The sequence below is a fragment of the Esox lucius genome, chromosome 3 (assembly GCF_011004845.1).
Source record: "Esox lucius isolate fEsoLuc1 chromosome 3, fEsoLuc1.pri, whole genome shotgun sequence".
Classification (NCBI taxonomy): Eukaryota; Metazoa; Chordata; class Actinopteri; order Esociformes; family Esocidae; genus Esox; species Esox lucius.
In genome coordinates this window covers 22612701-22633517 of record NC_047571.1, presented here as the reverse complement: position 1 = coordinate 22633517, position 20817 = coordinate 22612701, and the positions used below count along the sequence as shown (strand labels likewise).

At 39.7% G+C, this 20817-nt stretch overlaps 3 protein-coding genes across 23 annotated transcripts in view; 2 read left to right on the top strand and 1 right to left on the bottom strand.

The window, feature by feature from the left end:
• The window catches only part of mbnl1 (muscleblind-like splicing regulator 1), a 55648-nt gene extending 47393 nt beyond the window's left edge, over positions 1-8255 (top strand). For 11 of the 20 annotated variants that reach the window (XM_010894575.4, XM_010894571.2, XM_013131616.3 and 8 more), the window contains 6 exons: positions 87-240; positions 1027-1062; positions 2233-2318; positions 2785-2829; positions 4305-4376; positions 4829-8255. In XM_010894575.4, coding sequence (XP_010892877.1) covers positions 87-240; positions 1027-1062; positions 2233-2318; positions 2785-2829; positions 4305-4361 — 378 coding nt within the window. In that variant the 3' untranslated portion in view covers positions 4362-4376; positions 4829-8255. Of the gene's footprint in view, positions 1-86; positions 241-1026; positions 1063-2232; positions 2319-2784; positions 2830-4304; positions 4402-4828 lie in introns of all 20 variants that reach the window. The other 9 variants (XM_010894580.3, XM_010894583.3, XM_010894586.4 and 6 more) reach the window with 6 other exon arrangements.
• A 1113-nt stretch (positions 8256-9368) lies between these two features.
• On the top strand, positions 9369-11753 carry LOC105024566 (ras-related protein Rap-2b). The gene has a single exon (XM_010894588.5). The coding sequence runs from the start codon at positions 9974-9976 to the stop codon at positions 10520-10522; it is 549 nt and encodes a 182-aa protein (XP_010892890.1). The 5' UTR covers positions 9369-9973; the 3' UTR covers positions 10523-11753.
• Positions 11754-15074: 3321 nt separating this feature from the next.
• LOC105024567 (complement C1q-like protein 2) lies at positions 15075-18315 on the bottom strand. 2 transcript variants are annotated; one of them, XM_010894590.3, is made up of 3 exons: positions 17771-18315; positions 17304-17408; positions 15075-16096 (listed from the first exon to the last, which is right to left on the bottom strand). In XM_010894590.3, exons 1-3 carry the CDS (start codon positions 18129-18131, stop codon positions 15816-15818), a joined length of 747 nt encoding a protein of 248 aa, XP_010892892.2. In that variant the 5' UTR covers positions 18132-18315; the 3' UTR covers positions 15075-15815. The 2 variants fall into 2 exon arrangements, with proteins under 2 accessions (XP_010892892.2, XP_010892891.2); XM_010894589.3 differs by having other exon boundaries at positions 17304-17429; positions 17771-18314.
• Positions 18316-20817: the final 2502 nt, after the last annotated feature.

The following is a 20817-nucleotide window of genomic DNA, read 5'->3' as shown; positions in this document are numbered from 1 at the left end:
TTCCGTGCACCTTTCTCTCTCTCTCTCTCTCTCTCTCTCTCTTTCCCTTGTTCCATCTCCCCTCTCCTTCTGTTGGGGTTGGGCAGGGAATCCCCCATAGTGTCATGCCACCCATGCCCAAGCGGGCAGCCTTGGAGAAGGCTAATGGGGCTTCTGCCATGTTCAACACTGGCATGCTCCAGTACCAACAGGCCCTGGCCAACATGCAGTTCCAGCAGCAGGCTGCCTTCCTCCCCTCAGGTATGGCCCCCCGCGGCTACGCTTACATGAGGTAGAACCAGACTCACCGTCAGTCAGGACTAGGAGCAGACCATCCAGAGGACGTGGAAGTTAGCCCATCTTAGCCGGAGAGTTCATGTGTACTGTAGAAGGGGAACGGTGCTAACAGGTGTTCTGATAACAATGTGAAAGGCTCAAAGCTGAGAACCATACTGGATCTCAAACTGTGCTGGTGCTCTGGCTCTGTCATTGGTAATGTGCTGCGGTGTGGTCTAGGGGCTGTGAATAAGGTCGGATGGAGACTGCAAAAGCCCGTTTGGATTGGTCTTTCTAAATCCCAACGCATCTGTTCAGCAACATAATATGTCCTGCTTCCATACTGAGCTGCTTCCTTTTTTTCGCTTAGCTCGTGTGTCTGAGCGTGCGTGTGTTATGTCACTATTATGACTATGACTTTTACTATTACTGTTCCTAGTAATTGTTTGCTGCTATTATTATTATTATTATTGCAGTTTATTGCACATTAATATCAATGACACTTCAGACAAAATGCTTGTGTTTTTATCTAATCTGAATTGTAGACTCTGCTTGAATATGTCGATTGGCTAGTATGGTATTATTTGTTCAGCCCTGATGACCACTGAGTGTGTGTTTCGGAATGCCGTCCAGATAATTCATTAACGTTATCCTCCTGATCTCTTCCTTCATTCTAACGAACCTTGTGTTGGGCTGTTTTGATTTCTCTCCCCCTTTTTCCAATCCACTTCCTGTTGCACACTTCCTGTTGCATGATGGGCATTTGGGCAGGCTCAATATTCTGCATGACCCCCGCCGCCGGTGTTGGTAGGTTCCAGCTTTCTTTATCCACCAATAAGATTTCTGCTCAGCCAGTGACTCACATATCATTAAAATATGTAAAGATATAATATATAAACTTATAACCACCACAATCTGAGTGCACCCAGATCAGTTTTTTCTGTGATTCCTGATCAGTTTTATCTGTTTGGTCAACACTTATGGATATCTTCACAGAAACAAATCTGCGATCAGTCTAATCTTTTGAATTTCCCTCAACTAAATAATCATTATTATTATCATATCCAGATTTTGTTGTATCTTTCTTTGCTTTGACACATTTTAACTCTATAGCCTTTAACTTCATCTCTTCATGGGTTTTTGGTAACTTGGGAGTCACTTGGTTGGTTGTGGCATTTAATATCTGATTATTATGCTAATTTTCGTTGTAGTAAGATTGCAATACTACTGTGTTGTGTTATCTATACATTGAAGTACTGCAGATATCTGAAAGCTTTGTCATAGATGTTTCATTCTGTTACTCGTGTTCCAAACATTAACTGTATATTCATATTGAACTATGATTTTGACTGGTATAACCTCACTATGCCCTCCACAGGTATACCACTCAGAAATCCCTACCCCTTTTGGCTAGATTCCAATCAGATATCTTGCTTCCTTCTTCTCCTCCTCATGTCCTTCCCTTCTCTGATCAGAAAGGATAGGAAGTGCTCAATCTTTTGAGTGTTGTAATATTAGAACATTTGCTCAACTGAATCATGTGCAAACACTGCATGATTCTATTCCTTAGACAGATGTAGGATCTCTTAGTAGGACTAATTGTGTCAGTGTGACGATTGTGAGATCAGTAGGCTCTGAAACATTAGAAACCTGCCCACCTCAGACACCACACTGGTCCTCTACCACAGAAGCATAACTGTTGATTCTATTGTATAAGTAATTATGTATAAAAGATAAGTTGCCCGAACAACATGGCTAGTGTCGTCTCCTAACCTTCTACGCAAAGCGCTTACAACTATTTAAACCTCTCAGATTTTGAAGTGTGCACCCACAAGGGTAAAGGAAAAAGGAGTGAGCTACTGAATTGGAATCGGGCCCTCCCCCTCACCTGTCCCTACACCGTTGCTTCGTGCTCAATAGGCCACCCTCCACTCCTCTCTGTGTTTATGCTTATATAATTTTCCCTTCTGACAAAAGTACCCATGATGCACGGTGGTACACCAGCGTCTGCAGCCACCACGTCTGCCACAAGCGTTCCGTTTGCAAACGCCTCAGCCAATCAGGTTTGCTCCACTACTGCTCTCCCTCTTTCGATCTCTGTCTTTCCTACTCCCTCGCACTCTCTCTTTGTCTTTTTCTCTCCCTTGACCTCTCCCTCTCTATAAATATCTGTCTATACATACCTATCCGTCCGTCTGTCCAACTGACTGTCTCTCGATGCGTCTGTATATCTCTTTCTCTGTCTCTCACGGTACATATGAAGGGTGTGTTGGTGCTTCTCCATCTGCTAGAGGTGGGATAGGTTGGCAGATAGGGTCTCCCTCTTGTTGGCCTACACTGGTTATTGAGCACTGAAATAGAACCGTACAATGAAAAGTTTTTAGAAGAATAGAGCTAGAACATGTTAATGGTCAACCAGTTTTAATGTTTGTATTATAATATAAGTAACTAATCATTCTGGGGAGACTGTGTGTTGTCATCATGTTTGATATTATTTTAATCTTGATTTTTGTCCTTTCTCATTTTGAGGACTCTTCCTTATCAAAGTTGACAACCAACGAATACATGCAATTGGTATGTATGGGTAGTTTCCCTTATTGAAGCCTGTTACGTCTTTTCTGCTGCTTACATCCCTTGTATGATGGCAGATTGTACCGCCCTGTTGTGACGCTGCGTAAAATGCACATAAAAGCATCATGTATCCCTGTATTTCATTGAAAATAGTACAAAGACAACATATCCAATGCTGAAACTGAGAAATTGTAATGTTCTTGGAAAAATATATGCCCATTTTTAATTGAATGCCTGCAACATGTTTCCAAAAGTTGGGACAGGGGCATGTTTATCACTGTGTTGCATCACCTTTTCTTTAAACAATACTCCATAAGCGTTTGGGAACTGAGGAAACCAGCTGCTGTAGTTTTGAAAGTGAAATGTTTTTCCATTCTTGCTTGATATAGGATTTCAGCTGGTCAACAATTCAGGATCTGCTTTGTTGTATTTTTCGATTCATGAGTCGAAAGTTTTCAATGGTTGACAGGTCTGGACTGTTGGCAGGCCAGTTTAGTACCCAGACTTTTTTACTGACTCTGGTTTCTTCTTTGCATGGTAGAGTTTTAACTTGCATTTGTGGATGCAGTGACATTTTTGGAAGTGTTCCTGAGCCCATGCTTATTTCTGTTTTTAATGCAGTGCCACCTGAGGGCCCGAATATCACGGCCCTATCCCTTGCACACAGAGATTTCTCCAGATACTCTGAATCTTTTATTGATATTATGTACCATAGATGATGAGATCCCCAAAGTATTTGCCATTTTACCTTGAGAAACTTGATTCTTAAAATGTCAAATTTTTTGCCCACGCAGTCTTTCAGAGTGGTAAAGCCCTCCCCATCCTCACTGGGAATGATCTTTTAGTACCAAGTCATGTCACTGAGCAGTTGCCAATTTACCTAATAGGTTGTGTGATATTCCACCAGGTTTCGTTTTTCAATGTGGGCATATATATTTTTTTAAAACAATAAAATGTCTGTTTCAACATTTGATATGTTGTCTTTGTACTATTTCATATTGAATATAGGGTTTAAATGATTTGCAAATAATTGCATTCTGTTTTTATTAAAATTTTATGCAGCGTCCCAACTTTTTGGAAACGGGATTGTAGTCTTGATTATAGGTGATCAATTATGGGACACAATCCAAATATGAACATATGCTTTTATGTAATGGGTCTAAAATTGAGACAAAGATAAAGAAAGTATATTCAACTGTATTAGTGTTTTAGTTCATTTTGGTTGTGACCCAACATCATTATTTTTTTTAAATATTATTTTATGAGGGATGGCGGTCAACAAGCTGGAGGACAGTAGTTTGCTTGGGGAAACACTTTGCTAGTGACACATTCTCTTTCCTTCTCCCACACCCCAGTTCCACCAACGTTTAGCAAGTGTCAGTGAAACTATCAAAGGCATTGTTTCGTGGACACAATGGTTGAACCACGTTCTGTTAGTTGAAATTGTTGTCTGATTTTCTGCTCTGTGTCATCTACAGATTCCAATCATTTCTGCCGATCATCTGAGTAATCACAAGTACCTGAGTCAAATGTAATTTCAGTCAAGAACAGTGAGTGTCATTCTATTTCTTTACGGTATGTTCACCTTCCAGCTACAACAGCAGTATTAGAGGCATCTAGTGCATTCAAAACCCATCTCATACAGTTTTTAGCAATTGGAAAGAATACATTTTTTGACCTTTAAATGATATGTAGATGGACTGACTCTTAAAGAATTTACCTAAAAACAAATTCCTCTTGCACTAAAGTTGTGTTAAGTAGTTATTTATGGATGGTCAGTTCTTACATCCAGAGTTGTACTCATTTCAGAGTGATTATATTTCTCCGACACTATCAATCAGCTTTTTACAAAAACAGTGTCATGGGGGTCCAACTTGTGATGACTTAAAATGCAGATTTAAGCTAACACAAACATGAGCCAGATCTTGCAAGACAAGCTAGACTTGATATTAAGGTATATAATGTCTTTCTTTAATGTAATTCCTTGCCTCTTGTTTTGCAGATCAAAAGAATGTGTGCTGGCACCGTCCAAGCCTAAAGAGTTCAGCCTTTATGTATATAATGTTCAGAATGTCAAGCAATGGACAGGAGGAGCATAGGTCATATCTCAGTTGCTCTGGAATGCTGGTCTTCTCATGCATGCAAACATCGGTGTGCCTGGTCGATGTCATGACACACACACACACACCTACTTGGTCTCCAAGCCAGCGTCCAGCTGAGAAGAGGAGGGTCTGTTTGTCCGACTGTCTCTACTGACAGACAGGCGCTGAGTAAAGTCACAGTACACCTGTGTGTTCAAACACAAAAACCATGGCACTCAAATACCTTTTTATTTAATTTTTTGCACCCACATGAGGTTGAGCCGTCTGACGTACAGAACATGCTGTTGGTACGTAAGTCAGTAGACCACGACAGAATTTAGTATTCGTTTTAGCTTTTAAATTAATAGATTTGTTTTCATGGTTTACAAAAAAAGTACAAACGGGCACCTTGAATTTAAATTGAGAACAGAAAGGCACAACACATTTAAAAAAAAATAATATTCAGGCGAAAACATTGGAGAGTGTACAGTATTCTGTTTTTAACAAGGCATCTAGTGAAACTAGATTATGAATTCATGGTCAGGGACATATGAATGTTCTGGGTAAGAAACACCTGTGTACCTTTGAAAGCACAGCCATGCTAGCTTTAACCACCTAATTAATATGTGCCATAGAGGCCATACAGTACATCCCAAACCAGAGTGTTATTTCAGCAGTGTTATTCTGTTTACCTAAGATATGTGTTTTGTATGGCTTGTACGTTTTTTAACATAATTTCTCCGTTGTGTTTTCTTTTCTTTTTTTTTACACATTGTGCCATTTGATTTGTTGTTAATATAAGGAACGGGGTCCTCTCCAGCCTTTTAGATCTAAGTCTTCGATCTCTTTTACTAAAACAAAAAAACAGAGGTGCCTTCTATCTTTTTACTGATCTTTTTTAGTTTGGCCATCCTTTTTTGGCTTTATTGTTGTATTTATCAGTTGGGGTGATCTGTGACTTCGGTAGGAGTTCATAGTGACTGGGGAGTTGTAGTCCTGAGACTTGGTAGCTCCCCGACCATCTCCTTTCTTTGTCCCAAACCTTAAAGATGGAAGGACTTTAAAACTGTCTACATAGAAGCACTGTAGAAAAATGTGTTTTTAAAAGTAGTCAGAAATAAATTAGACCATTAGAAGATACGCACTTGGTTGAGTGTTTTTATGCTCCCCATATTAATTACCCCTGTATATGTTAATTTTACGACAATTGAGGTAATACAACAAAAAACAGGTTCAATATAAATGTACCAAACATAAGAAAAGTCTGTGAATTTTGATAGGATTTTATCTGAATTAAGACACCAAAGCACAGTTCTGCTCATGCACAAAGGGTTAGGTGTATCGCTCAGTTCAGGAAGGTTTGGGGGATTTGGGGATAGATTTAATTTCAGAACCCTTGTTTTCTCATGCCATTATGTTCTGTGATTTTATTTGGGTTTGTTGTTATTCTGTTTCAGCTGAGGTGTAATATCCTTTACTGATCATGATGTACCTCTATTGAAGCCTTAGATTACAGGACTGGTTCTACCCCAATCAGATGTACTTTCAATCACCATACAGGCAATGAACACCAATGATATTTTACAGTCCATACACATACATACAAATTTTTTGTCTCTTTTTTTCTTAACAACTTACCTACTTAAATTTAATTGAACTTGTGTTATGTATTACTTAAGGATTTGAATCTATTTGAGTATTTAGTTTGTAGATTTCTGCCTTATTATATTCTACTTGACAACATTGTTATAGCCATTGTAGATTTGAGGTAGTATGACATTCATAACTTTTTTCAAACCATACTCATTATTAATAATAATGTGTGGAGTCAGATTAAGTATTCACATCATTCATGTAGCTGGATGTCTTTAGTTGAAGAGGTCCATTATCAATTAATGTTGTTGATCAAAGACCTTTTGATATTGATACATGGAATTACATCATTTGGTGTGTGGACAAGACATCAACTATGGGTGAAAACTAATGTTTTAACTAGCTCCGTTTGTTTTTTCAAGTCGAGATCTTGTTTGAAAATGTATTGTGTCGAAATGTAGATTGTCCATGTTTAGAGATTTTTTTTCCTTCTTTTTCTACTGTATCCATTTAAAAAATATGTTGTTTTAATATTTCTTAAGATTGCCCTGAATGTCAGGCCAAAATGAACAGTGAGGTTGATAGGTCTGAAGTTGGATGGAAAGTAAGATAAGAGGTGAGCTAGTGGACTTTGCCGAATCGGGAAGGTCGGTAATGCTGCAGATGAATGAGCTTAAACCTAAGGGACGATGGTTGACTTTTTGCACTTCTGTATATAGTCAATGAACAGAGAAAAAAATTGTATCATATTGAGATATTATTTTGAATAAAATAAATTCTATAATTATAAGGAATTTTGTTAGGTTAACTTAAAAAAATCTAAACTAAAAGACCAGCTAAACAAATTTGCTTGCAAAAATACAAAAATTGTGCCAGTTTTGCGGCCAATGCATTCAAAAAAAGCTCTGCGTGTTTGGCTTCTGTTGTCAGTGGCTAGTAGGTTGCCAGGAAAATCTAAAGGGGAGCATACCCCCTAAGTTCACTCCCACTCACTCCCCTTTGTAATATAGGGCTTAAAACAATTGTCATTTATTGTCCATATTTCCTGAACCAGGCCATTCACACCTGGGCCTATAGTACAATAACTACAACTAAAAAAATCTATTTGAAACTATTTATAATTTAGTTTGATTTGACTGCATGTAAAAAGAACACAAATGTAAACCATCTATATAAGTAGATAAGGAAAGTCAATTACAAAAATAACTTCTACATTTGAGGAAAAGGGAAAATAAGACTTCTGGACGAGTCACATTAATTAACACTTGTGAAATAACATTTTCACCAAGGAACTCCATGAGATCTAAATAATAGAATGTAATGTTAACACAAAACCACCCAAGAAATATTTTCTCATCACCGTAAGATTGCTTAAGTCAACATGGACTCACAGGACACAGCTTATGCTACCAGACAACTGTGCGCTCAGCAGGTGAAGGACTCCCACTATACCAAATGCTTAGGTAAATACTCTTTCAAATGAATGTAACCATCGTAAGTCAAGGTCAACCTATTTCTGACTCGAGGTCACTGTATAAGTGCTATGGAACCAAAGAGTCACTTTTTTTCCAAACCAACCAGTGTTGCCCTGGCAGATTTCACTGTCTCTCGGCGTTGACCAAGGTCTCTCTTCCCTGCTGGGGGCACACATGCTTGACTGCTTATTATGTGTAAGTGAACACTTACATTTGTTTTGCTTATAGTTGCTACAAAATAATGTACTACCTTGTCATTAAATTTGTTTTATGCACATTTTATTGTTGCCATAATTGACTCTTGCTGTTATGAATTATATATATATATATATAAAAAAAAAAAGAATAAAACTAAAATTGATTTGCTCCTGCTATGGTCTTCGTTTTTGCATGTTAACTTTGTATATTAAACTTTACTATGAAGAGCAGCATGAAACACTTGAAAACAGTTGGTAGATTTATTTTAAGCCTTACTCTTAATGCCATCTAGTGGACAAACAAATGGCTCTGAATATATAAGCCTTATGAAATTGGATGTTTTTCTACAGCTGGATGAGTGCTGAGCTAATCAAGTTCTTGTAGGTTTGTTTACTCTGCTGTGCTAAAACAAAATATTGCACACCCATTTTCTGGAAAAGGGTTGCACACCCATGTTCAGTGCTTACCACCAGCACTGAAGAGAAAATGAGGACATGTAATTCTTCTGGCCCAGAGGATGGATATGTCATCACCAGTTTACAGAAAGTGCCCTGGGGCATTTGGAACCTGTCCCAGTGGATTCTACACAGACGAATGATACTTCCTCATTTAAAGAGCTTCAGTGATTACAACACTCACATTTATGTGGAGATGGTAGTTTTCGGTTCCAGTAACTGTTGCCTTATGTGATGGCATGTTTCAGTCTTAAATATACATTTTCCCACAACAATCTAAGGAACAAGTGAGATCAGAAATGAGTCTTGGCATTTCTAATACACCGGATATTTATTTTACCTTGAGGCCCCCATATTGTCAATTTCCTCCTTGAAACCCCAACACAATCCCGTTTTTATTAGGCCCTCATTATTAGCCATACAATTATACCTCTGTGTAAAACCAATTTAGTACCTCTGTGTAAAACCAATTTAGTACCTCTGTGTAAAACCAATTTGGGCCATTAGGCATAAGCAATCAGCTTATTTGTCATTTTCTTGAATGCTTGATGGCCATTCTACCTTTGTTTGTTTGTATTGATAATGTGCAACATGATTAAAATCTTTTTTTTAAAATCAGCTTATACTCAGGTTCAAATAATGTATGCCTTTGGAATGCAGTAACCAGGATCTATACTGTATTGGTTACATGTTCAGACCTGCCTGGAAATTCCATGTAATTAATTTGCAAATCTCTTCTCATTCAAAAGGTGGACATTTACTCCATAGTCACCACTAATCAATAGCTTATTACATTAGTACGTTCAGTAAGCAATTATGATTGGCCGATAAATGAGCAACATCTTGATTTTAGTCATCATTATATAAGTATGAACATCACTTAAAAGGCTGTTGGAGACGATTTGTAACCAGATTTTTTTATAAGCGCATGGGTCAGCTGACAAGAGTGGGTGACTAACATTTCCGTAGACTAATGTTTTGGGCGACTGCCCCTTTAAAAAACGGAACTAAGCCGTGGCTCGTGACGTTGGTATTTTTTTTTTCTTTCAGCCCTGCGCTGAGAAACTGGGCAGGAAACGCCAGACAGAGTGAACTGATCCAACGCGGTGGCCCAATACTAACAGCAGAAGATGTACTACACGGTTATATATTAATGTTCAATAACGGCCACTCGCTTCAGCTTCTTAGCAGTATATTTGGAAGCGACCTGCGAAAGCTTTTTAGCCGAAAGATTGTACAACTCCCACCCTGGTAGGAGGTCTGCCTGTCTGCGGTCTGAAAACATCGGGCCGGCCAGCAGGCGGGTAGAGCATTTGCGGAGTGGGGCTATCTGCTTTCTGAAGCCATGAGGGAGTATAAAGTGGTCGTATTGGGCTCGGGCGGAGTAGGAAAATCTGCACTGACTGTCCAGTTTGTTACTGGATCCTTTATTGAGAAATACGACCCCACAATCGAGGATTTTTACCGAAAGGAAATTGAGGTGGACTCGTCCCCCTCTGTTCTGGAGATACTGGACACAGCGGGGACCGAACAGTTCGCCTCCATGCGAGACCTGTACATCAAAAACGGTCAGGGATTTATTCTAGTCTACAGTCTGGTCAACCAGCAGAGCTTCCAAGACGTCAAGGCGTTGAGAGATCAAATCATCCGCGTGAAAAGGTATGAGCGAGTGCCCATGGTATTGGTTGGAAACAAGGTGGACTTGCAAGGCGAAAGAGAGGTCTCTTCCGGGGAAGGCAAGGCGCTGGCTCAGGAGTGGAATTGCCCGTTTATGGAAACTTCTGCCAAAAATAAAGGGTTGGTTGACGAACTCTTCGCAGAAATCGTGAGACAGATGAACTATTCCTCTTTACCCAGCGGTGGAGATCGCTGTTGTTCTTGTGTTGTTCTTTAAGAAAACATGTTTAGGTTTGCAAATGTGACGCTGATGTGAAAATCGTCTAACAAGACCAGTTTTGATAACTTGTTCATTACAAAATGATACGGCCTCGTTTTGTGACCGTCAGTATTCAAATGCTGCCCACTGTTGTATTACTGCACACACCATAGACGATGCCAATAATCGATATCGAAATACCCTAAAGAGTTTACATTACAAAGTACTTGAATGTTTGTGTTTTTTTTTATCACACAGCTTTGTAAGTGACACTTTTTTGGAAACATGCCTCAATGGGAATGTCTTATTGTAAAACCTAAGAGAGACACTTTAACTTTTGCATTGTTTTGTTATGAAATTGTTTGGTGGGTTTGGATTACTTAGGCTACTATTTGTACTTTTACACGTCTTTTGGGCGGGTCGTTCAGGCTTTGATAGGGGGTTGGAGGACTCTTCCCTATACTGAACAACGATTGGACACTTTCTGGAGATCCTGCTGGGCTCTAGGAAAATTTGCCCACCAACATTGGAAACTCCCTGCAAAAGCTCATGTTTTAATTTCTACAATGTCAAACTCCTAACTCCTGTCAGGGTACATGCACTGGTCACTATAACTAATCTAAACCCAAGCGTCTGGTTGAAATACATTTAACCATAACAGTGAACATCAAACCATTGTACATTACACACCAAGACGTTGTCGAGCCATCGGGCTGTTGTGGATTGTTTCTTTTTTTTTTGTGTTCCTTCTGGGCTCGGTGACGTTGGATTGAATTCAGAACTTCCCCTGCCAGTGTCAGTCTTCAATGGGCGCTAAAAACGGCCTTACTGACGTGACACGGGTCAACTGGACCTCACGTCAAGTGCCTTGCTACATGTGCCAATCAAGAAGATCTCAATCACAACCGAACTTGGTGTCATTTGGGTTTATAGTGAAAGAGGGTGACTTCCTTTATATCTTTTTCAATGAGGAAGCTGAAGGCTAGACAGACTAACTATTATTTCAGGACAATGTTTGGCTTATTTGTTCCCCCTTACTGGTACTGTTTCAATGATAATATGTACCCAAACAGTATGTTGTGGGTCCAATGAAAAGTAAGCCATGTTTTTTTTTAAATCTTTTTTTACATAATGGTTTCTTTTTAAATGTGAATTACTGAGAGAATTGTAATTTTGACCTTTGACAAGCCTTTCAATACTCACCTGTCTGGATTAAACAACTTTTAATACAAAATGCATTTTATGTTAAGTTCTGGAGTGAACTCTTCATTTTGTCAGTGTGGTTGTGTTTGAACTTTCATGCTACACTTGAAAGAGTGGCCATGGCCATTGCTCTATAATCTACAGATGATGGGATTGTAGCTCGCTTTCTAAGTTACTGTCTCTTCGTGCCTCATACCTGCCTTTAAACAGACCTTTTTAGCCATTCATATACCGTTTGCAAATAATAATTTCCACCCTTTTTCAAAGACATGTTGATTTCTTTAGATTGCTTTGAGACATACATTATTGTGGTTGAACGTAAAGCCATCTTTTCTGTGATATGTTTAAGTGACCATGTGGATTCAGACTAATAGGGGCTTTGGTCCTGTCCTCCAGCTGTTTGAGGAGAGGGCGGGCAGGGTTTTCATTGGCACGGCCAGTTGGTTGAGCGGTGCGTCCTGCTCCCCGCCACATGTTTCTTGAGTAGCGGGGGTCAGGAGGGGACAGGGGTCTTTCTGTGTCTGGAGCCAGTCCGAATCAGCAGACAGGCGCATGTGTTTGTACTTGAATTGCTATCAAAGTGAGGACTGGCTTTTGAGTTTTACACTGTTAAAGTGTGGACATTTTAGGAGATCGAGGACTTACTGTTGGGTGTTCACAAAATAGGATGTGGGGGGTGTTCTTGTTTGAAAGAAGAAGAGCGACTGATTCTGTGGGAAGTGCCAAGTCTGAGTCGAGAGCTTCTACGGATGCCAATAACGCTTACAGTCAAAGCTTTATCATGCTGAGTGGTTGGAGGACAGACATTCCGTACACTGTGATAGAAGTAGCATAGTCATTGTGGTGGCAGAAGGAGAATTCATTAAAACAACCTCCTCTATTCTACCAAGGAGATACTGGTTTGTATAATATACAGTATACTACCAGGTAGATTCTGGTATGTACAGTATTCTCTATTCTACCAAGGAGATTCTGGTTTGTACAGTATCCTCCATTCTAACCAGCATTATTCTGGTTAATATATTATCCTCTGTAGTACCAGGGAGCTTTTTTGTGTGTACACAGTGCATGCAGGAATGCTTTCATAACATATGGATATTGAGGTAGGTATCTTGAGTGTTTACGAGAGACGTATCTATAGTATTTCTAACAGAACCCAACTAGGTGGAACAGCAGCTACCATGGTCTTGTTCCATTGTGCCTTGAGGCTCCTACACATGCCCCCCCCCCATAGTGAATCAGCACAGTGGTTCTGCTTCCTTGGTGAACTCGGTGAGCCTTGTAACTTTAATGTAATGTGACATGGCCTACATCTACCAATGCAACCTTCACACTCTCTGTCCATGAGTCTTTCCTGTTATATGAGAAATCACACAAATATGCTTTCAGTTTTAAAAACGGAGGACATCTTTAAGGACTCACACACTTTTTGCATTTTTCTTATTGTGGAGATGCAACTGTGTTGGTGAGACGTAGGAATCAGGGGGTCATGTAATAATGTCAAATTGTTGACAGGATTTTGCTGTCATCTTGTAATGTTTATCATCTGTAAGACTCCCAGACAAGGTCCTGAGAAGACTCCATGTTCCATGACGAACCTCCGTCTTTGGATCTTGCAGTATTCAAAGGCTCTATTCAAGGCCTCTGCTTGTTGACCTGTTATAAAGTAGTGCTCTTGAAGTGCCTGGAGATTCTGTGAGAAGCTCAATAATTTTTCTCTTATTACCCGATTGTATGATACTACTGTAATACCTAATAGAAAGGAGGTCATCAATGTTGGTTACAAAGCTATTTTTAAAGTTTTGTAGATGTTCTATTGAATTAAAGGGCAGAATCCATACTTAAGAACTGAGTGTGACAAATGCTCACATTTTCCATTTCCCCTATTGGTAGTATTGGTAATAAACTGATTATTAACCTGGATTAACCCTTTAAAAAAGTAATACAACTATGCGGGAAAACTGGTCTGGTCATCTATTTCTTACAGTACATACATTCATCATTTTGTTCTGAATTACGTGTATTTGTCCTAGCCGCTATATTTGGCGCACATTTCTCTTTTGGCAAAAACCCCTCTTATCTTTCCCCACTGTTTCTGTTAAATAAAAACCAATAATACAGTCATATCTGAAGGACAGAACACAACATTAAAATAATCTGAATTGATGTTTTCATTTGAAAAGGCTATGACTATACAAAGAGAAAATAAACGAGAAAAGAGAAATGGAGAATGGGAAGGAGAGAGAGGGTTAGGGAAGCAGAAGAGAATGATGTCCTTGTGGGCTTGCGGTACATCAGAAATCTCTGTGACCCCGCGTAATCTCATTTGGGGCGGAGAGATCATATGACACTAACCTCGTTGCTACGTTTATGTATCTATAATATGTTGGCCTGCTGTTTAGTCAGCAACATGGGCCTGTGAGTAGGAGAGAGATTGGCAAGAGAGATCAAGATCTGTCTTTTCCCACCCAGGACAAACAGCCTCTTATTGGATGTGCTGCCATAGTAAGTGGCATTCTCTCAGAATACGACCGGTCTACTCCTCTCTCAGTCCCATCCCCCATCTCTTAGGAACCCCCTGTTGCTTCCCAAATTCCCCACAGTTATTAAGCCTCCAAACCATATGGACATAGAGAGATTTAACCCCCCCCCCCCCACACACACACATACACCCCCCCCCCATTCCTTCCCTCAGGCAATCCCTCCATATGTATTGAATTCAGAGCCCATGTTGTCATCACTCCTGACTATTCTCATAAAGTCTGAACCTCGAATTCTTCTCAGACAAGATCCTTGCATTACTATACCAATTAACTGAATCTCCGTGACTATAGACCCATAAAATGTATGAACAGAACAATCACTGATTCATTTGTAAAATATGAAAATGTATTGATCCCTACTAGACAAACCCACCTTATGAATACCTGGAGCTGAACCTTTGAGGAAGCCATTCGGTTTCTATAGCACACAGAGGAATTTACAAATAAATCAGAAACTGCACAGTCATTGTTTCTGAAAATACACTGAATGCATGGAGTGACTTGTTATGAAAAGCTGACTTATTTGAGCACTTGTTCGGAGTGTTGAGAGATAGAAGTAGCCAAATAGCAAAAACATGATTAATTACATGATTTATCACTGTAGATTGCTCAAGATTATGCACACTAGAGTGAAATACTAATGATATATTTACTTTTTAGTTATTTAGCAGAGAGATCCAGAGTGACTTACAGTTAAGAGCATACCACACAGCTTTCTAGTGAGTGTGTTGTAATGAAGGAATTAGATATTGACAGAAGTCAGGGCTGCAAAGACTACCATACAAACAATAAAAAGGACAGTTCAGTACTGTTTGTGACATTAATGCTTTTAATGATCGTGATAATGTTAATCCACCATAATAAACACAATTGCCCACAGAACTGAGTTAAAGAGGTTATTCACCCAACACCTACAGTCTTTTAAACAATGAAAATGTTTCTTCATTTCATAATCACAATACGTATAGATGTATGTGATATTTGTCACAGAAATCTGTTGAGAAATCTTATTGATTCAAAGGGTTTGGACCCCTTGATTGAACTTCATTTAAAGCACGTTATCTTTTAGTGACTCATAACAGGGCTAATCTGGGGTTGGATTGTTAGCCCTTCCTTAGACGTCCTTACACAGTTTAATACAGTTGCAGCAGATCTGACCCCTCCAGAACAGCACGGATACCGCACGACATAGATTTGACAAGGTATCAGAAGCATTCCACACGGATTTTGGGACATGCTGATGAAATGGCATCACACAGTTGCTGCAGTATGGACGACTACGCGCCAGACCAAACGCTGCACTGAAGCTGTATACAGTCATCTCATCTCAACGGCCCTGCATTGACAGATGACCGAGAGAAGTGGGACAGTGCACTGCACAGGCCACTCAGGAAAATGTAACTGAACGTAGGTACTGGTCAGCTATTGTATAGTTTCTTTTTTTACTCTGGGTTGTTTATGCATAATGAATATCCGCCCAGTGATTCACTTATACGAACAAAACATTTGGTTACAGAACTACCCTACCAAATATCACACGGTTGGACCAATCAGCATCTTTCTCCTCACAGAGGAAACAACAAGTGGCCAATGAAAGTGCTGTGGTCATTGCCGTTGTCGAAGATCCACGTATTGGCTCTGAGCTGCATGTAAACATGTTCTCCTGCATTTAGCTGCAGAGAGATCCCATTGGTTGCGGTCTCATGGCGGTTTCCAGAGGCATGGTTGAACACTGTGATCATCTGTTCTCCGTTCTTCATCAGCTGAAGGCCCATGGATCTAGATGAGTGATTATGGCCTGAAAAGCTGAAGTAGTAGGCTCCTTTCACTGGTGCTGAAAAGATTCCTATAGAACAGGAGAAGGACATCAACACAGTTCAATCAAACTATGGTATACATGTAACTTAAAGGGACTTTGGTCTGTATTGTTCATTCGGTTAAGTGTTGGCGTCTAGTCTGAGAAACAGATGCCTCACTGGTCCTCAAATAGTACCCGCAAAACACCAGTCTTAAAACACCAGATTTGCAACAAAAAAAAAAGCCATATCTCAGACTGGCCAATAAAAAGAAAAGATTAAGTTGGGCAAAAGAACACAGACACTGGACAGAGGAAGATTGGGAAAAAGTTTTATGGACAGACAAATCTAAGGCGCAGACCAAATTAAAAGGTGATTGGAGGAGTGCTTGATGCCATTTGTCAAGTATGGTGCAGACAATGTGATGGTCTGAGGGTGCTTTGGTGTTGGTAGAGTGGGAGATTAGACCAGGGTAAAAGAGATCTTGAAGAAGGTAATTTTGCAACTCCATGCCATACCCTGTGGACAGCACTTGATTGGAACCAATTTCCACCTATAACAGGACAATGAACCAAACCACAGCTCCATACTATGCAAGAACTATTTAGGGAAGAAGCAGTCAGTTGGTATTCTGTCTATAATGGAGTTGCCAGCACAGTCACCGGATCTCCACCCTACTGAGATGTTGTGGGAAAAGCTTGACTGTATGGTATGTAAGAAGGGCCCATCAAGCCAATCCAACTTGTGGGAGGAGCTTTAGGAAGCATAGAGTGAAATCCCTTCAGATTATCTCAACAAATTGACAACTAGAATGCCAATGGTTTGCAACGCTGTAATTGCTGCAAATGGAGGATTCTTTGACAAAAGCACAAAAGTTTGACAGTATAAAAAAAAGAAAAAAACAACATTATTTTAACCTTGTCAGTGACAATATTTCCTATTGATTTTGTTGTACTTCCTACTTAAACACATTTCATGTAGGTTTTCATGGAAAACAAAGACATTTCTAAGTGCCCCCAAACTCTTGAACGGTAGTGTATATATGTGTATGTGTATATATGTGTACACATTCATTTACAATACATTCAGAATAATTGCCATTATTCTAGAGACTATATTCATGGATTTTCCTTGCTGGCCCAGTTTGTTTCAAACTTCAGAGCTCTTCATTAAGACTTGCCATATCATAGAATTTGTGAAGAAAGTATGACATAGAAACAGTGAGACTTCAGAGTTAAAAGAGCGTTTTAGGCCTACCTGTTGTTGGGTTGTAAGCCCTTCCAATGTTTATGTAGACCTTCTTGTAGATCAGAGTGGTTTCAATGTTGAAGGGACCAATGTTGCCCACATTACTGATGGAGGCTGCAAAAGCCACCTGTTGAACTTCAAAATATGCATGACAACACTGGGTTGGAAGTCCTTGTGTTCTGATTGGATATATACTTCAGGTCCTCATCTCTTGTTAGTTGTCATATAATTATTTGTTGTTAGTTGACACACATCATATTTAGTGAATGTACCAATAGACTTCATCATATTTTGCATGAGCAGTAATGTTTGCAGTAATTCATGGTCCCATGTGTCTCAGCTGGCATGATGCCTGCAACACCAGTGTTGTGGGTTCAACTCCCACAAGGGGATCAGAATGAAAATGTGTGTCACTGTGGATGAAAGTGTCTGCAAAAATGGAAAATGTGCATCAAATTGCTCTTAATTTATATTACCTTGAAGGCTTGTTTTCATTTCCTTCACCTTGTTCTCACTGGTTCTCAGCCTGTCCTCCATAGCTTTCAGCTCTTCCTTTGTGTGTCTTATCTCAACTATCAGTTCCGCCATCATAGCGCTCATCTCTCTTAGCACCTTGTGAATGTCTTTCTGGCCACTGTTTTGACCATCTCCAGCCACTGGTTCCTGTTCATCAGCAGAAACCTCTATGATTTTGCTCTCTTCTCCCTGGGAATCCAGCTGCTGTGTGTCCTGAACCAAAGCAAGTGACTGTTGACAGACAACTAAGGCTAACAAAACTGCGACGGTCTTCATTGTTACAGTACGCTGGATGAATCTGGAGGAAAATTGCGGGATCATAGCAGTCTTGGTGATTTGTCTGTGCTGTATTTCTTTTCTGATGGTTTGTTCAGATCAGGGCTTTATACCCACCTCCCATAAGGAAATAACCTTGGTACAGTAAGTATGTGCATCATAATAGTATCATAAACCTGTTTATCAGTAATAGTCAATACAATCTGCACGTTCCACAATAAACATACTTGTTATTACCAATGATTAATCAACACTGAAAGTGGAACAGAAGAAAACAAAAATAACAAGCGCATTAAAGACAAAGGTTAGAACTGATATAAGATGAAGATAGGGAGCCATACTACTGTAGCATCCAACTGTACTGGGTAGGACAATGTGAGACATTAGGGTTTGGGTCTGTCCCATAGAAAGAATCAGCCACAACTGGGTATTGTGCAAAGCTTCTGGAATGGTTTAGTTAGTAGACACTGAACATCTATCCGACCATTTCTGTTTGTTACTAGTATCTCTTTGAAACTTTACCGAACAAAGTCCACTGATTAAACATTAAATAAACCATGGACTATACCTCTATGCACAAAGAATACTATTCCCAATGAAACATGCAAAAAAGTTTTGCAACAGAATTACAGTCCATTCTCCTTGTTTTATCTGACTAAATATTAATCAAACAGAAAAGCAGAACTGTGGATTTAACATGTCTCCGCAGTACAATCAGGGCAAAGTAGAGTAGATTAGATTATGAAACTGTGGGGAAACCCTAAATAGACAATGAAACTATGGCAAAACCCTTACATTTTCTTCCAAGAACCCCCTCAAAGGTCTTCAAATAAACCCTTTCAATGGTTAATCAAAGAACCATTTGAAGAACCTTTTGGGGTATATTTTTGAACAGGTAGGTTGTTAATGTGCTTCTTTGAGTAACAAGTATAAATAGTTATTTACTATACCCTTTGACATCTTTCCTCAAAGAACCTATATGGGGTTCCTCACAGTCTTAAAGTAAACAAATTCCCTAATAACCTTTCCTTGTTATAGTGCACATCTGAAAAATTTATAATTGCATTGGATGATGCACAGAAACCAACAAAAGTTGGCTTATAGTGTTTGTTTGTCACCAATACTGCTGATGGTGCCCTATGCCACATCAGATAACACATGCAGCTGCAGGAAGTCATTCCTTCCTTCTTCCTGTCAGTGTGGTTGCACAACCTGTGGTTGCTGTTACTAACAGAGAGCAACGATTTAAGGGTTCAATAAGTGCTTCATTCTCTAACTTCCTTGAACTTTGACTGATTCAATCGTTTATGACTTTAACTGAGTAAACCTGTCCAAGACTCGGTCTTTGTATTTAGAGAGGCAATGGGATTATGTTGAAGATAGTTGGATGGCGCGAGAGAGGGAGAGAGCTAAGGAGAGGAAGATAAGGGTGAGGGAGACAGGGAGAGAGAGGGAGAGAGACAAGGAGAGAGAGAGCGCGAGGGAGAGAGGAAGCTGGAGAGAGAAAAAGAGATGAGAAGATAATATATTGCGTGGAGGAGTGCGTGAGTCACTCTGGTCTCAGTGAGTATAACAGTGCAGGCGGCACTTCCAGAGCCTGAAATAGACGGCAGAGCTCTGTGTCTATCCCTCTAACTGTACTGTAGTCTGCACTGAGTGGGTGGACTGGCTGAACACGCAGACACAGAACAGCACTCAACCCACACAAATACACCTCAGATCACACACAGCACCCGCACAAAACACCAGAAGGATGAAGAAGAACGTGTGTGTGTGTGTGTGTGAGAGAGAGAGTGTGTGTGTATTGTATGTGTTTGTGTGCGCGGACATGTTTGACACAGGTTATGAGAACATGCAAAAGTATTTCATAGACTGGTAACATATCAATGCTATTTTTTTATTTTTTATGTTGTTTGTGTGCCTGATTGTATATGTAAACATGTCTACACAGAGCACAGCCTCAAAAGAGATCCAGGTGTCAGTCTGTTAAAATAACGTTAAAATAAAAAAATTAAAAACATGAATGCGGTTATCTGCTATTTATTCCCATTTGCACTCAGTCTGCTTTAAATCCTATAGAGCCTAGCGTATCCTAAAAGCTATATCCAACATATTAAAATAGACATAACTGCGCATGTGTGTCTATGTCTTTAAATTTTCCTGGTGTTGGAAACTGCACGACCCTCTCACAAAGAGCGCGGTGGAGCAACACAATGTTCTACACGGTTCTACCCTCTCCACACTCACTGCAGCACTGCAAACATATTTATTAAATACATCCGACACACAGAAATGTGTACATGTTTGTGTGGAAGTAAACGCATCAGTTCAGAAGTACAGTGGAATGTGAGGTTTGGTATCTAAAGCAGCTACAGACACCAACTGTGTTCACACATTTCAGATGACCTGATAATAGATCACCCGCTACACGTATAAACACTGACGAAGACAAAACTTGTGATGTAACGCACGCTCTTGCTCTACCTCGCTATCCATAAACTGCTACAACCATCAGTTCAAGTATTCGGTTACAAAACCTATATTAACTGCAGTGGTCCACCCATATATTTATATATACATTGGGGAGAACAAGTATTTGATACACTGCCGATTTTGCAGGTTTTCCTACTTACAAAAAATGTAGAGGGCTGTACTTTTTATCATTGGTACACTTCAACTGTGAGAGACGGAATCTAAAACAAAAATACAGAAAAGCACATTTTAAATAATT

Excerpts from the sequence above, each read along its gene's own strand:
- LOC105024566 (XM_010894588.5), top strand. The coding sequence starts at position 9,974 with ATGAGGGAGTATAAAGTGGTCGTATTGGGCTCGGGCGGAGTAGGAAAA.
- LOC105024567 (XM_010894589.3), bottom strand. The coding sequence starts at position 18,131 with ATGATCCCGCAATTTTCCTCCAGATTCATCCAGCGTACTGTAACAATG. Across the intron at positions 17,430-17,770 it reads AATGAAAACAAGCCTTCAAG|TTCAACAGGTGGCTTTTGCA; the intron begins GTAATATAAATT and ends CATATTTTGAAG. Across the intron at positions 16,097-17,303 it reads GGCTTACAACCCAACAACAG|GAATCTTTTCAGCACCAGTG; the intron begins GTAGGCCTAAAA and ends CCTGTTCTATAG.